Source organism: Salvelinus sp. IW2-2015, linkage group LG28 (genome assembly GCF_002910315.2).
Source record: "Salvelinus sp. IW2-2015 linkage group LG28, ASM291031v2, whole genome shotgun sequence".
Classification (NCBI taxonomy): domain Eukaryota; kingdom Metazoa; phylum Chordata; class Actinopteri; order Salmoniformes; family Salmonidae; genus Salvelinus; species Salvelinus sp. IW2-2015.
Window position 1 is genome coordinate 3,286,929 of NC_036868.1, and position 16,788 is coordinate 3,303,716.

At 44.2% G+C, this 16,788-nt stretch overlaps 3 protein-coding genes across 8 annotated transcripts in view; 2 read left to right on the plus strand and 1 right to left on the minus strand.

The window, feature by feature from the left end:
- The first annotated feature begins 244 nt into the window (after positions 1 to 244).
- ttbk2b (tau tubulin kinase 2b) lies at positions 245 to 12,709 on the plus strand. 2 transcript variants are annotated; one of them, XM_023974308.2, is made up of 15 exons: positions 245 to 430; positions 1,425 to 1,550; positions 1,898 to 2,045; positions 2,238 to 2,311; positions 2,501 to 2,641; positions 3,058 to 3,162; positions 3,395 to 3,460; positions 5,275 to 5,367; positions 5,440 to 5,565; positions 5,788 to 5,945; positions 6,587 to 6,803; positions 7,286 to 7,503; positions 8,158 to 8,617; positions 8,921 to 9,639; positions 9,902 to 12,709. In XM_023974308.2, exons 2-15 carry the CDS (start codon positions 1,479 to 1,481, stop codon positions 10,263 to 10,265), a joined length of 2,961 nt encoding a protein of 986 aa, XP_023830076.1. In that variant the 5' UTR covers positions 245 to 430; positions 1,425 to 1,478; the 3' UTR covers positions 10,266 to 12,709. The 2 variants fall into 2 exon arrangements, with proteins under 2 accessions (XP_023830076.1, XP_023830074.1); XM_023974306.2 differs by having other exon boundaries at positions 248 to 430; positions 9,899 to 12,709.
- Positions 12,710 to 12,821: 112 nt separating this feature from the next.
- On the minus strand, positions 12,822 to 15,045 carry churc1 (churchill domain containing 1). Its single transcript, XM_023973696.2, has 4 exons — positions 14,839 to 15,045; positions 14,490 to 14,625; positions 14,215 to 14,285; positions 12,822 to 13,871 (listed from the first exon to the last, which is right to left on the minus strand). The coding sequence occupies exons 1-4, from the start codon at positions 14,875 to 14,877 to the stop codon at positions 13,779 to 13,781; spliced, it is 339 nt and encodes a 112-aa protein (XP_023829464.1). The 5' UTR covers positions 14,878 to 15,045; the 3' UTR covers positions 12,822 to 13,778.
- Positions 15,046 to 15,076: 31 nt separating this feature from the next.
- Positions 15,077 to 16,788, plus strand: part of znf106b (zinc finger protein 106b) — a 129,406-nt gene continuing 127,694 nt past the window's right edge. The window contains exons 1-4 of one of the 5 annotated variants that reach the window (XM_023973690.2): positions 15,077 to 15,207; positions 15,729 to 15,814; positions 16,079 to 16,140; positions 16,559 to 16,759. In XM_023973690.2, coding sequence (XP_023829458.1) covers positions 15,731 to 15,814; positions 16,079 to 16,140; positions 16,559 to 16,759 — 347 coding nt within the window. In that variant the 5' untranslated portion in view covers positions 15,077 to 15,207; positions 15,729 to 15,730. Of the gene's footprint in view, positions 15,208 to 15,728; positions 15,815 to 16,078; positions 16,167 to 16,558; positions 16,760 to 16,788 lie in introns of those variants that run through there. The other 4 variants (XM_023973692.2, XM_023973695.2, XM_023973693.2 and 1 more) reach the window with 4 other exon arrangements.

Sequence of the window (16,788 nt, forward strand, 5' to 3'; positions counted from 1 at the left end):
TCTGCGTTGCTGTCCTGAGGGTGCCACTTTTTTGCGCATAATACCATACTCTCACAATCTCATCACATTCTCCACATGTGCCAGGAAACACTGTTGGTTCTGATAATGCTGTGACAGTGACATCTATATTCCGTCTTCCTAGCCCGGCAGCGGAGATAAACAGAGCATCCTCTTCTCACAGAGAGAACTCTGCAAAGATGCAGAGGGACGATCAATCAATGGGTGTAAGGGGGAGCGCTTGCCCGTGACGTAACCGATGCTGTTGGGTGAATGAGCGGAGGAGAAACCTTCTAACCATTCCGTTATGTGCACAATAACATGTTTTAAGAGTTGAAAGCAGGACTCACAGCAATGGATATGTGGATATGTCAGTTAACTGCCTGCATTTTAAATAGTAGCTACATGTTTGGAAATGGTGCAATCAAACAAGGTAGGTTAGGATGTAATAAGTTAGGATGAAACTGCCGCATGTGCATCTGCCTTGCTAGCTAGGCTATCTAACGTTTACGTTAAATAGCATGCTAGCTATTTTGCTAGGTAGCTAAATTACTTATTCCAGAGATAAGAAGAAAACATTTGCTTGTACCAGCTAACTAGCTGGTACATGTCGGATAGTTAGGTAGGTACTGTAACTAGCTAACGTTAGTTATCTAGAAAGATAGCTTCGCTAGCATTGGTTTGTTGATAGCTAGCTAACGCTGCCAGGCAGTGGATGCAGAGCTAGAGGGTGGCGCTTTATTGTTAAGCAAAACAGGGTAAGGTCGTCCTGGTGCAGGCTAGCAAATTTTATCAATGCCAGTTAACTGTACAATTTCTCCCTCTACTGCAAGACATTAGACCTAACGTTAGCTAGCGAGCCAACCAGTTTGGCCGATAATATCAAATCAAATTCTTATTGACAGAGTTTGTCAAAATGTGCTGAGTATGCTGGAATAGGATTGATATGTTGGTTTGGTAAATTGCTAGCTAGCTATGTCTGTTGGCTAACTGAAGCATCAAAGAGGGTTAAGGGAAGTTGTGAACAAGCAGCTCTAATGTCATTCTGTCAGTGTGAGTATGCATGCATGAGTATTACATTCTTAAAACCACCTAGTGCAGTAAAGGACTTGGCTAAAAAAAAGTAGCTAGCGTGCAATAGAGGTTGTAGATTCTGCGGATTGGGCTATTAATATTTTCAGTGATTATCCAGTTTGATAGAAACAATAATTGTTATAGCTGTGGGTATAAACAAATAGATTAAAATGTTTCAATACATCCTTTACATTAGTTTATTGGTAAAGAAAATGAAATGACAGTGACAGCACGCAAATTATGACATCTCTCTGAGGACACATGTAGATGGAGGTAGCCAAGGTCCCCAATACTTTTGCATGATTTGTCAGATAAAAGATCTAATTGTCTRTGTCCTTTCTCCCTTACTGCAGTAAGAAGCCAGTGACACTAATGCCAGGTTCAGACCTTCGTTGGGAGCACTCGAGATGAGTTGCGTTGTAGAGCAGGCGGCAGACATCCTGTCAGTGACAGACCTGGTCCGGGAGAGATGGAGAGTGGTGAGTGACTATAAATACTACCGGCTGCAGAAAGGGCACAGCTAGCTTGCGTCAAATCTGTCTTGTTGCTGCGCCCTTTCTCATAGCCAGACTGCAGCAGAGATATTGTCAAGGCGGCTTTCTATAATGTGTTACGTAAGTGTTCATTAATTCAACATTTCTTCAGAATATCATGTTCAACGTAGGATATGGACTGCTGGTGTGTGTACCATTTTTTCCCCCCCTAGGTACAGTACGGCACTTTTCACACAGGACACTTAGATTTTCACTGTCGCTTTCTCTCCTCCCACCACCTCTCTTCTTTCTTTACTACCTGAATTCTACCTTCTCCTCCATTCCATTTGCAGGTGAAGAAGATTGGCGGGGGAGGCTTCGGGGAGATCTACGAGGTACTGGATCAACTGAGCCAGGTCAACGTGGCCCTGAAGGTGGAGTCTGCACAGCAGCCCAAACAGGTGCTGAAGATGGAAGTGGCTGTGCTGAAGAAGCTCCAGGGTGAGAGATAGGAATACGTCTAAAATGGACATCGTTAGTAAAACACTGAAATGTCCATAACTAGGAAATTCACTTAAAAACCTGCATCTAACCTTTATGGAAAATATTGATTGCATATTTACATGAATCATTTAGCCAGATACTGTACATATCTGGTGTGTCGTAAGCTACATTTATGTTTCTCTGTTTCAGGGAAAGATCACGTGTGTCGCTTTGTGGGKTGTGGTCGTAATGACCGCTTCAACTATGTGGTGATGGAGCTTCAGGTAGGCTGTACAGTGTGTGCGTGCCCGCTCTTTGGAATATTTGAAACCTTTTGATTGTAATGTGATTTGTGGATTCAAATAACGTATTAAAAAATGTGTGTAAATGCATGATTGAGTAGCTCAGCCTTGGGTGACCATGACAATGTCCCATACCCCATCCCACAAACATTGCTTTACTGTGTCCTATAGGGGAGGAATCTGGCAGACCTGCGCAGAACTATGTCTCGTGGCACCTTCACCATCTCCACCACTCTGAGGCTGGGCAGGCAGATGCTGGAGGCCATCGAGAGCATCCACTCTGTGGGCTTCCTGCACCGGGACATCAAACCGGTAAGAGGACATGGGGTCACAACGAGGGAACAATGGGGGGTGATGCATCAGGAGTGAGGGAACAAAATGAGAGCATAAAGGATTTCCTGGTAACACCTTAACTTAAAGCATTAATGCAGGTATATCGCATTATTATGCAGTAATAATGTATTGCACAACTTGTCATAAGCATGTATGACCCTCTTATAATGTCTCATGGTCATCTCGTAATGATCCTGACTAAATCCCAGACATTTTTATTAAGAAGGAACATTTAATAAGACATAATAATAGTACATGGTACTTATTTTATACCAGGCTCTACAGAAAAGTGTTACTGGGTTTACCTTGAGATAATTGCCTGTTTAATCAGATTAATGCTAAGGACGAGACTGAGTAGCACTGACTGATGTTACCTGCGTTTTTTACCGCTCCAGTCAAACTTTGCCATGGGACGCCTGGCCAGCACGTGCCGATGCTGCTACATGCTTGACTTTGGTCTGGCCCGGCAATTCACCAACTCTTGTCAGGAAGTGCGCCCTGTAAGTATTCCTCCCTGTGTGTGTACGTGCCTGCCTGCGGCGTGCGTGTGTGTATGTATTAGGTCCCAGTTTCATTTGTGCAATTCTCTGGCTACATTCCAATGTCCACTTATAATGAAGCAATGTATTGGACATGCATTCTAAGTAGTATGCTAGTGTAAATACTCCAGCTTCAATCTAATTTCTTATCTTTCTCTCTTTATTTCTCMRTCTTTCTCGCTCTTTCTCTCAGCCCCGTCCTGTGGCAGGGTTCAGAGGAACTGTGCGCTATGCCTCAGTCAATGCACACAAGAATAAGGTGAGTCTCTCCCCTTCTCCTTTACTTGGAGTCAACCATATATTATATATATATATATATATATATATTTACAAACACACACACACACACACAGTACCAGTAAAAAGTTTGGACACACCTGCTCATTCCGGGGGTTTTCTTCATTTAGACTATTTTCTACATTGTAGAATAGTAGTGAAGACATCACAACTATTAAATAACACATATGGAATCATGRCGTAATCAAAAAAGTGTTAAACGAATCAACATATATTTTATATTTGAGATTTTTCAAAGTAGCCACCCTTTGCCTTGATGACAGCTTTTCACACTCTTGTCATTCTCTCATTCTCCAGGTAGTCACCTGGAATGCATTTCAATTAACAGGTGTGCCTTGTTAAAAGTTAATTTGGGGAATTTCTTTCCTTCTTAATGCGTTTGAGCCAATCAGTTGTGTTGTGATAAGGTAGGGGTGGTATACAGAAATAGACCTATTTGGTAAAAGACCAAGTCCATATTATGGCAAGAACAGCTCAAATAGCAAAGAGAAATGACAGTCCATCATTACTTTAAGACATGAAGGTCAGTCAATACAGAACATTTCAAGAACTTTTAAAGTTTCTTCATGTGCAGTTGCAAAAACCATCCAGCGCTATGATGAAACTGGCTCTCATGAGGACCGCCACAGGAAAGGAAGACCCAGAGTTACCTCTGCTGCAGAGGATAAGTTCATTAGAGTTACCAGCCTCAGAAATTGCAGCCCAAATAAGTGCTTCACAGAGTTCAAGTAACAGACACATCTCAACTGTTCAGAGGAGATTGCGTGAATCAGGCCTTCATGGTCGAATTGCTGCAAAGAAACAACCACTAAAGGACAACAATAAGAAGAAGAGACTTGCTTGGGCCAAGAAACACGAGCAATGGACATTAGACCAGTGGAAATCTGTCCTTTAGTCTGATGAGTCCAAATTTGAGATTTTTGGTTCAAACTGTGTGTGTCTTTGTGAGACGCAGAGTAGGTGAACAGATGATCTCTGCATGTGTAGTTCCCACCTTTAAGCTTGGAGGAGGTGGTGTGATGGTGCTTTGCTGGTGACACTGTCGTGATTTATTTAGAATTCAAGGCACACTTAACCAGCATGGCTACCACACATTCTGCAGCGATACGCCATCCCATCCGGTTTGCGCTTAGTGGGACTATAATTTGTGTTTCAACAGAACAATGACCCAAAACACACCTACAGGCTGTGTAAGGGCTATTTGACCAAGTAGGAGAGTGATGGAGTGCTGCATCAGATGACCTGGCCATCACAATCTCTTGACCTCAACCAATTTGACCTCAACCAACCAATTGAGATGGTTTGGGATGAGTTGGACCGCAGAGTGAACGAAAAGTAGCCAACAAGTGCTCAGCGTACGTGGGAACTCCTTCAAGACTGTTGGAAAAACATTCCTCATGAAGCTGGTTGAGAGAATGCTACAAGTGTGCAAAGCTGTCATCAAGGCAAAGGGTGGCTACTTTCAAGAATCTCAAATATAAAATATATTTTTATTTGTTTAACACTTTTTTGGTTACCACATGATTCCAAATGTGTAATTTCATAGTTTTGATGTCTTCATTATTATTATACAATGTAGAAAATAGTAAAAATACAGAAAAACCCTGGAATTGTATTTAAAAAAAAAAAAAAAATTTTTTATTTCACCTTTATTTAACCAGATAGGAATGAGTAGGTGTTTCCTAACTTTTGACTGGTACTGTGTGTATATATATACAGCTGTATGACTATGTTCTCACTTTGCTCACACATGATGTGTGTGTCTGGGGTCTGTAGGAGATGGGTCGCCATGACGACCTCTGGTCTCTSTTCTACATGCTGGTGGAGTTCATGGTGGGCCAGCTACCATGGAGGAAGGTCAAAGACAAAGTAAGTGTGTGTGTGTGTGCATGTGTATGTGTACGTGCATGTGTGTTCATGTTCTTTTCTCTCTACTCACAGGAACAGGTGGGGAACCTGAAGGAGGCCTACGACCATCACCTAATGCTCAAACATCTCCCTTCAGAGTTCAGCGTCTTCCTGGATCATATCCTGACCTTGGACTACTACACTAAGCCTGACTATCAGGTCTATAGCTTTCCATATGTGCTCGTTACCTCATAAATATCCAGTAAATAAACTGAAATTCCAATCTTCCTCAAACTGGAATTGGAATTTTGTTTACTTCCTAATTTGACTGAATTTGAATGGAATTGACCCCAACCCCTGTGCCTCTGTCTGCCGACAATAGATAATCTTCCTGTTGTCTCGTAATGCTAAATATCAATGGTTTGGGTTGTTCTGTTCCAGCTACTAATATCAGTGTTTGAGAATGCCATGAAGAGTCAAAGTGTGTTGGAGAACGACCCGTTTGACTGGGAGAGGTGCGACTCGGAGGATATGCTTACCATCACCGCCTCGGCCACCACCGCCCAGCAATTCACCCGCCTCACACCAGCTTACATGGGGTAAGAACTGAAATAATGGTGGACTAATTGTTTAAAAAAGTAGAGGAAAGGTAGAACTGTGGTATCAGAAGTAGGGTTGCAAAAGTTGGGTAACTTAACCAAAATTCCTGCTTATTCCATCCCCATTCCAGGAATCTTTCAACCTGGATTTCTGGAAAACCTGGTCATTTTAGGAAAGTTCCCGAAATTTTGCAACTCAGATCCAAAGTAGTAACTGTTCTATTCTAAGATTCAGAAATGTACTTTGTCTGGCTTCTTGTTGATTGGTGGGATGCAGAATATTTGTTTGAATGCTTGTAATTAATGCCTCATTGGTCAGCATTTGCTGATTGAACTATAATATCTTCCTTCAAATTGACGGCGTCCAACTTTTGTCCGACTCATGCAAGTCAACCCATAGGTTGTTTTTATATTCCAAACTTTTCGGGGGAAGGGGAAACCTGCATAGTCAGTCAGAGATCCCCATGGAAACCACAGTCCTAATTTGTGCTCTGAGAAGTAGCAGCTGAATGACCTTCCCCCTCTATCTCCTCTCTCTCCTTTTCTCATTCCCTCCCCCCTGCCTCTCTCTCTCTCTCTCCTGTCTCTTACTCTCTTATCTTTCTCGTTCTCCCTTTGTCCTTCTCTCTCTCTCCCCCCAGCATGGCCAACGCCTCGGTGCTCCCCGGTGAGCTGCAGAGGGAGAACACTGAGGACGTACTGCAGGGCGAGCGCCTCAGCGACGCCGACAACTGTCCCCCCATCCCGGCCCAGCACCAACGTGCTGCCCAGGGTGCGGACGTGTGGGAGGAGATGGACCGCAACCGCAACCGAAAACACACCGCAGCCCAGAAACAACAAAAAACACTCATCAGGAAGGTCCGGATTGGAACACACACACACTTTTTTTTTGTGTGATCTTTTTTAATTTATTGACCATCAAAATAAATACTGGGTTTGAGACAGAGGAACACGTGCTATGAAAGAAACACCCCTGTTAGTTTCCTTTAACTGCTGCAGTTCGGCTAACCTTGTCTACGTCACCAGGAGCATTTTTCAAGCTACTCTACTGTTCTTAGTCCAGCTGCAGTGATGAGTATTAACAATGTGCAGAACACCACTGAGACGCAATTATGTGACGATATGACCTGAACATAGACAGCAACAGAAATCAAATATATTACTAAGGGAGAAGCAAGGGGCTGAATGAGATTAGCCTCTTACCTCATCCCCTCTTTGTGTGTGTGTAGGAAGTCACCTGGCTTTGTTAACGTCATATCGTGGAATCTACCTTTTAAAATAGTATTTCCTACTCCCAACACCTTTTTTGTGACACAGCTACATTCCTACCCCTTCTCCAGGTGGTGAGTGAGGACGAGCACAGCCAGAACCAGGGGGGTAACCAGAGCCCCAACACAGGTTCCGTCCAGAGCTCCCCCAGACGGGTGCGCTCAGAGACCATGTTCCTAGACCGGGCAGCCCCCCTGCTCCGGCGAATGAGACACAGCCAGAGCCTGGCCTTTGAGAAGAGACTGGCCCCCGAACCCAAGCCCACCATCGAACGCTTCCTCGAGGCCTAGTCAGTTCCTTTTATCATTGTGCTACAGTAGTTGAATCGTTTATATTGTGCTACAGTAGTTGAATCGTTTATATTGTGCTACAGTAGTTGAATCGTTTATATGTGCTTAGCAGTAGTTGAATCGTTTATATTGTGCTACAGTAGTTGAATCTTTTTTATATTGTGCTACAGTAGTTGAATCGTTATATTGTGCTACAGTAGTTGAATCGTTTATATGTGCTACAGTAGTTGAATCGTTTATATTGTGCTACAATATGCACTAGGACAGTGCTTCTCAAACCACCTCTTGGGGACCGCTAGACATTTCACAGTTTGGTTTTAACCCTGAACTACCACACCTGATTCACCAGTCAAGGGCTTGATGATTAGTTGAAAAGTAAAATCAGTGTTCTAGCTCTGGAAGAGATCAAATACATGGAACTGTTGAGGGTCCCCGACGACAGGTTTGAGAACCACTGCACTAGGACGAGGCAGGCACAAGGCAGAGTGATTTGTTTTAACAAATGAACAGTCCTTAAGACTCCCTTCTGTATTCAGGTTTTTGTTGGACTGTTCATTGGCAAGTTAGGCAGATCTAATTTTCATTAGTCAACTTTAAAGATCAATTGAACGATTACGCAAATGTCAATTCCCAAATGTCTTCTATATTTGCAGTCTGGGGAAGCAGCGTCCTCAGGAGCGAGAGAAGACCATCCCAGAGAACGGCGGGGGGCAAGGGGAGCAGGTTGGCACCCCCTGCGACGAGGACCAGGCGACAGGGACCCCCGGCAGAGCAGGGACCCCCGACCAGGAGGAGGGGGCTGGGGCCAGCAGTGGAGGCTTTGTGGCCCTCAACCTTAGCACTGTACCCCAGGAGGGAGACTCCCAGGAGTGGGTGATGCTGGAGCTGGAACAGGGGGGAGGCAGCGGGGCCTCGTGGGCAGCCAAGCCTCCAGGAGACGACGCTCTGGATGGGGATAAACCAGGGACCCAAGCAGAGGCCCAGGACCAACAGCCTCCCTCAGGCCCAATCAGTCCCGTCCAGTCCCACATGGCCCTGCCCTGTACCTGGTTACTGGGCGGCAAGAGGCTGCCTGGGATGCTAGGCCACTTGGGCCGAGCTCAGATGGAGCAGGTGAGTGAAGGTTTGGCAGAAGAAATGCTCACACAGATACTCCATGCATACGTACAGATCTATTCTGGGCATTCAAATGTTACTTTTTCTAAATGTTTTGGTGCAGAATTTCCTTAAAATGGCCCTGACGGTGCATTTACATCCACTTTGAAGGAAATGTTTTTTACTTCACTGCAGCTTATTTTTTGAATGCWAAGAACTGRACACACACACACCAGATACACAGAGAAATCTGTACTTCGCTCTACTTGTGCCTCCTCACCCCGTCTCCCAATCATCTCTGCCTTCTGTCTTTATTTACAGTCTCCCAACCCCGTACCGCAGTCCCCAGTGACAGAGAAGAGTGAAGCCATACCGCTAGAGGCCCCGTTCACCAAACCCACCGACCCCCAAGAGGGCAAGGTTGGTGAGACGGTCCAGTCAMCCCCCAGCCCTGTGCCAAGCCTCATCCCAGCCCACCTCGCCAACGATAAAGACCCAGAGAGCGACTCTGGCCTCCCCGACCGTTCCTCTGAACCCAACCAGCGCCCCCAGGTTGAGAAAGCTAGAGGCGCCGCAGAGAATGCCGGCACTGTCTCCTCCTCACCCCCCCCGGTCCTCCTGCAAAGGGACTCCCCCTCCTCGTCCAGACTGAGCCGCATCCCTGTAAGAGACCCAACTACCGCCCCGGATTCCCCCATCCCCCTCACCACGGATCGCCGTCACCGCTGGAGCAGCCCCGTGCCCGGCTCGCCCTCCCACTCGCCCTCGCCATCCCTCTCCTGCGACAACCTGCTACCCTGTGGTGTCCGAGAGCGTCTCCTGTCCTGCTCGGACCGCGGCTCACGCTCCGACTGGCTTGGGGAGGACCGCGACCCCCTCTCCCTCTCGCTCTCCTCCTCGGGCAGCAGGAGTAAGATCCCGCGTCCCGTTAACTCCCCTCTTCTGGGGCCCGAGCAGCATCAGCAGCTCTCCTCCTCCGGCAGGTTCCTGCCTCGCCCGCCTCCCGGGAAACCGCCCACCCGCCCGGCTATAGACAACAGGTATGAAAAACATGYCATGATGTCATAGCACTGGGCCACATTCAGTAGGGCAAGCGTTATGGCACGTTGCATATAGAAATGTGATGAATTCCGCTGGCGTAATTTCTCATTGGACWGCCTTTATTTTTCAGTCTGTCTACTCTACATTACATAGCCGTGTCTGAAAGTTCCACAACATTGTGCCCTGCTGAACACAACCTTGGTAGGCTGTAATAGTAAGGGTTGCAGTTTTTTTTTTTTATTCTGTTCTCTGCTCCAGTAGGCACCGGCGGTTCCGGGTGCGTGCCAGCAGCACCAGCGATGCTGACTTCCTGGCCAGCCTGACCCAGCTGATGAAGGACCGRGGCGGTGCACTCTTCAGTCCACCGCCGCGCCCCCGTAGCTCCTCCTCCTTGCTGCAGCGCTCACTCAGCTCCTCCCCCTCCCGTCACGAGCTCCGCGAGGGMGGTGGGGTCTTCGTGGAGCGCAGCTGTTCTCCGTCCAGCTTCTCGGGGTCCCCTCCCCCTCCGCGGTACCCCCAGGACAGGCTCAGCGGGCAGCAGGGAATACCGTGGGGTGCAGGGCCCGGTGCCCGAGGGAGGGTCTCCAGCCACGAGGGTAAAGGCAGTGGCAAAGTGAGCCGATAAGTGGACAGAATTGGAAACAGGTTGTTGTGCAGAAGGAGGATGAATGTTGTCCTGGAGGCAGAGCTCAGCAATTTCCACTAGATAGGCCAGCTGCAAAGTCAAAATTGGCTATATATCGTAACAATTAGGTCTTAATAGGGTTAGGTTTAAAATMATATTTTTGTACTTTGTGGCTGTGTCAGCTAGTGACCAACCTGCAGAGCTGCCTCCAGTACATGAGTAATCCCAATAAATGCCAACCTGCTGTTGCGAATGGCACACTGTAGTAAAACGTTTTGCTCCGGTTAACAGACACGTTCAGGATGTACCTCTCCGTTTCACTGAGATTCAAAACGTTTCCTCCCCACTGCACACGACCCAGGCGGCAATGGTGACTAAGACTAATAATGTATGTACAGAGAATATACTGTATCTGGTCTTTGATAGCATGTGTAAATATATATTATCTACTACTGTACTCCAGGGAATGTACTGTATGTAATGTATGATAGAATGTGTCTATTTATTTGTTGGATGCGTCTCGAACTAAAAGTACTTGAAAAATGTAGCTCGATTCTGCAGTCGAAACGAAGAAAAGGTTTCCTAAAAAACCTTGAATGCCAACTCTTCTCTCCCCGACCCTAGTCCTGTGCTCTTAACACTATGTATGTGTGTATGCAATGAGACCAGAAAGATCTGTATTGTATCATATTTGAGGAATGGAAAGGAGGTCTCCTAGTGTGTATATATGGACCATTTGACCCTAGTATAGAGAGCACTTTAATGCTGTTCAATCAAACTACGTTTTCCTCTTATTGCACCAACACATCAGCCTTCATTTGTGAGGACCAGGGTATGTAAACTTCATTCCTCCTTTCCCTTAGAAACCACTACAGTAGATWAAACAAATTGTAATTCAAGCTATTTAAAGTGTCACTCACTCTGGCATATTTACAATGTATTTGTATGCTTTTGTTGTGAGAAAATCTCTTCGGTCATGCAGAGGTGTCACAATGTTGGAATGTAAAGAAAAATCACATCTCATACTGAATTAATGTAACAAGTGCATGGATATCATTGCAAATATATTATTTTTATCATTTGTACAGTGTCCGCTAAAAAAAAATCTGTATTTTTTAATAAACTGGTCCCGATCAAATATATTTATGATGCAGACCAGCAAAATAAGAGTATTTTTATTTCCCCACTGCAGAATAATTTATCATAATTTCAGGATTGCAGAAAATCAAATCGGGTGTACATTTGGCATTTAGTGAAACAAAAATATAAATGTAACATGCCACAATTTCAAAGATTTTACTGAGTTACAGTTCATATAAGGAAATCAGTCAATTGAAATAAATCCATTAGGCCCTAATCTATGGATTTCACATGACTGGGAATACAGATATGCGTCGGTTGGTCACAGATAGGGGCGTGGATCAGAAAACCACAGTATCTGGTGTGACCACCATTTGCCTCATGCCGCGTGACATCTCATTCTCATAGAGTTGATCAGGCTGTTGATTGTGGAATGTTGTCTCACTCTTCAATGGCTGTGCGAAGTTGCTGGATATTGGTGGGAAATGGAACACACTCAATGGGTGACATGTCTGGTGAGTATGCAGGCCATGGAAGAACTGTGACATTTTCAGCTTCCAGGAATTGTGTSCAGCACCTTGAGACATTGAGCCGTGCATTATCATGCTGAAACATGAGGTGATGGCAGCGGATGAATGGCACGACAATGTGCCTCAGAATCTCATTTTACATTTAAGTCATTTAGCAGACGCTCTTATCCAGAGCGACTTACAAATCGGAAAGTTCATACATATTCATCCTGGTCCCCCCGTGGGGAATGAACCCACAACCCTGGCGTTGCAAGCGCCATGCTCTACCAACTGAGCCACACGGGACCACAACTCATCACGGTATCTCTGCATTCAAACTGCTATCGATAAAATGCAATTGTGTTCGATTTCCGTAGCTTATGCCTGCCCATACCATAACCCCACTGCTACCATGGGGAACTCTGTTCACAACGTTGACATCAGCAAACCGCTCGCTCACATGACGCCATACGTGGTCTGCGGTTGTGAGGCTGTTTGGACATACTGGCAAATTCTCTAAAATGACATTGGAGGCAGCTTATGGTAGAGAAATTACCATTAAATTCTCTGGCAACAGCTCTGGTGGACATTCCTGCAGTCAGAATGCCAATTGCACGCTCCCTCAACTTGAGACATCTGTGGCATTGTGTTGTGTGACAAAACTGCACATTTTAGAGTGGCCTTTAATTGTCACCAGCACAAGGTGCACCTATGTAATGAGCATGCTGTTTAATCAACTTCTTGATATGCCACACCTGTCAGGTGGATGGATTCTTTTGGCAAAGGAGAAATGCTCACTAATAGGGATGTAAACAAATGTGTGCAATAAAATTTGAGAGAAAAGCTTTTTGTGCATACGGAAAATTTCTGGTATCTTTTATTTCATCCCATGAAATATCTGACCAACACTTTACATTGCGTTTATATTTCTGTAAAGTATATATGAAATAATACATTTTCAAAGTAGTAGACTACCTACACGTTGTCTTTATTACGTTACGATGCAACCAACAAATGCGTACAAAGTGTCAAGTTCCATTGCCCCCCCAACATACAAACATTTGTTTTACTTAATATTTATATTTTAAAAAACAATGCTGTCAAATCTATTTAAACAGACATGTGATCTGTAACAGTTATTTATCCTTAACAGCAGTCTAACTAGGGTTCCAAGCCCTAAAAAATAACCCCAACCTAAGCCCTGTCCAGAAACAACCTTTAGCCCCAATCTAGGCCCTATCCAGAAACAACCCTTAGCTCCTACCTAGACCCTATACAGAAACAACCACTAGTCCCCAACCTAGGCCCTGTCCTGAAACAACCCTTAACCCCAACCTAGGCCCTGTCCAGGAATAACCCCTAGTCCCCAACATAGGCCCTATACAGAAACAACCCTTAGCCCCCAAACCTTCAATAAACTTAATGTAGATCCGTAGGTAATGTGACATGGTAGTAGCTCCTTCTTGCGCGCTGATAAGCCAAGATGAATCTCTGATAGTGCTTATGGGGTGGGGGTTGTTACTGAGTGAACTAGGCCCTAAATCTAATTCTAGCAAAATTGGACAGTATGTACATCTGTGGTCAAAGAAGAGTAGCATGTACTATATTATTTAGTCTTTGCTTACCCTTACTGTTGATGAAAAGTCTATGTTAAAGAAGACTGGTATTATTCCTTCAATTTGATGAATATAGGACTTGCCATTTTAGACAAGCTCTGTGTTCTATAAGTGAAATGTTATGTCTGGGCAGAGCCATATAGAGATGCATGGCTATATGGGTTTGAGATGTGATATGTGTTCTAGAATACCTGCTCTATTTTCTAGAATGCTAATAGTCTATCTCTTTCATGGGACTTCTGGTCCATGTTGAGCTAGCAGTTCTTGATTGTTTACATCTGGTCATCTCAGTCTGTCATTGTACTCTTCTAGAAGAGAGGGGCGGTTTGCCTGGGATCATCTGGCAGCACACTGATGGAGTCCTCCGCCTTCCCACACAGCATGCACAACATTGTGTACTCCTGGAGTGGAGAGGCCCGTGATGTTACCGTCAGGAGAGAAATCACAGAATAGTCAATGCAGTTATGAGGTATTTACCATTGTGACACCCACCTTGGACCAACATCATTTTTTATAGTTTSTTTCACATAATGGTATGGAAGTCTTCAACCATTTTCACACCATTGTGCCGACCCGAACCTTAAGGTGCTAGCTCGGATATATTCTCTATTATTACTCTGGTGGATGTGTAACCAGGCCAGCACAGTACAACTTGCCTTGGTTCGGCTTGGCTCAGTAGCGTGAACAGGGTATTATTGCACTGTTATTCAGTGAGTATTTAACCTTCAAAGGAGAAGTCTTTACCTGATAATCGTCCACCACAGAGAAGGTATACTCATGCCTGGCTACGACGTGGTCACAGTTTTTACACACATCTGCCAGGTAGTAAAGAAAGGCCACTCGTAAGATGAAAATCATCTCCAGCACAGCCACACACACACCTTTCTCAGGACCATGTTCATTAGACACAAAACAGAAGAAACTGGGAGATACTATCTGAAATTGTCCAATTAGAAATSCTTGTTTTTCTGTTGCAAAAACTTTTGACCCGAAACATCACTGGAACAACATTGACTCACGATCATAGGTGACTATCTCCTCTCCATCCTCATCCTCTGTGGCCTTGTTGCTGATCAACACAAAYTCCCTCTGGTGACAGTTGGCACAGCCCAGGTAGTTCATCAGGTAGGAGCCATTCTCCAAACATGTGTTCCCCTGACAACCAGAGATGAGGGTATTTTACAGTTGACAAACAATTATCTAAGCTAGATTCCATATTCAGTTTGACAGAAAGATCCTTTTCAACGTAAAATTGATAAAAGCAGTCATCATAAAATACAGAGTTATATACWGTTACTAGGTGACTACTACTGCAAATATGTTTACACTAGATTCTCAGTTTTGCTCCGATTTTTTAACCAGACTCACCCTGTCAGGGTACTCTTTCTGCACACAACCATTACACATTTTGCTCCTTTTCAAAAAGCCAGCAATAGATACAGTAAAAACGGGTAGTAATCTCTAACTATATGACGTGACTCGTTTTCTCACGACAGTAAATTATTATCTTTCAATTCTCAACAAAAAAGGTTTTCTTCACTGAAGCTACTTCCGCAATGACAGGCTATTCTAAACTTCCGGGAATAGAACTAGAGGATGCACCTGATTGGCTCTTCGGGCCAACTATGAGGAGGTGGATCAGCAGCGGTGGGGTGTTTTGTGGATTACAAGCATGGCGACCAAATTGACCATGTGAGATTTGCTGTGTACAATAATTTACAAAAAAAACTATAGGAGGTAAGTATGGTTTGTACACTGCAATGCATGTTTCTACACAATTCATAAACTAACATGTCTGTGGTCCTGGTATCTTGAGAATGTTTTGAAAACGTGTTTGCCATATTTTGCAAACAAAGCTAACGTTAGCTAGCTAGCCAGCCAACCAACCTCTAACGTTAGCTAGCTAAACCTTGACAAACGGACAGTAGTAATAAATGCTAAAAAGAGCTAGCTAGCTAACAATATAATGCATTGTTTGTATCTGACTGTTTGTAAATTAAATTGTAAGTAAGTGAGTATTGGATAGGTTGATTGTCATGACACCATCTCACAGACACTCAAATATTATATTGTTGAATCCAGGTGGTAAGAAATTGCACGGTAGCCAGTGATTCATAACTCCAAAGACGAGGCAATTTTTACATTGTAAAAAGTKTTGTCTTTGGAGTTTTAAATCATAGCAAGGTAGTTAGGTTTGAAACTGTCATTAGCTCCTTAGCTATCTTCAAAATGTGCTGCATATCATTTTCCCTTTCCAGAGATGACACCGACTAAGAAGACCCCAAGCGTGAAGGRGGAGGTGTCTTGCTATTGTATATTATGTCGTAAGGTCTACCTGAAAAATGTAAGATCAATCTTATTATTGGTATAACCATATTTCCCAGAACAGAGCACATTTCAACTGGATTACTTGTACAGTGTTAGACAATATTTTATAGATGATAACAAATTAATATTGGCTACTATGTCATAGATACTGTGATTTGGTTTAGCGATTCCAGGGTGACGCCAATTGCATGCTGTGGATTGGCATTTTTCACGATTGCCATGTCTTGAGAGATGTTATTTAAGTTATGATTTTTTAATTCTTCTCCTAACTATCCTACAGGACGCACACAAGCACATGCAGAGCATGCTACACCACCGAGAGCTTGAGAATGTGAAGGGCGGGTGAGATTCAATTCCCAACCATACAGGTCTTTTGTGAACTGAATAACCTATCTTAATGCAGCCYTATCTGTAATAATTAGTACCATGTCCCTACAAAAAATGATGTTTTCAAGTTAAAGACTGACTCTCTATTACTTGGTGGTGGTTAGTTCCACACACCGTCTAAGTTCCATTTCTAGACCTGGTATTAAGTTTATATGCATTATGTTTTAATTGTAATATAAATTGTTCTTCCTGTTGTGAGAGAATTTTCCACCCAGGGCACCATTGGGAATGAACCCCTGGTCTCAATTGGTCTGCCCTGAGTAACTAAAAGTTAATAAATAAATAATCACTATTAGAGAAATAAGCATGGCCAGGACTAGAGAAATAAGCATTATGAGGACTAGAGAAATATGCCACCCCTCCTCTTCCCCAGGGATTGTAGGCACTGGTGCAAAGTGTGCAACGTGTTCTCTCAGGGTTTGACTGAGTACGCCGAGCACATCTCCACCCAGTCGCACGGAGACAAGATCAAGAACCCGCCACGGAAGACTAAGCCTATGTATGTGGAACAAGACCTCGACGCAGAGCTGCTCTCCAAAATCAGGGAAAGGAACAAAGAATTGCATAAGATGGAGTGAGTTCCATGTTTATTACATTGTCTCT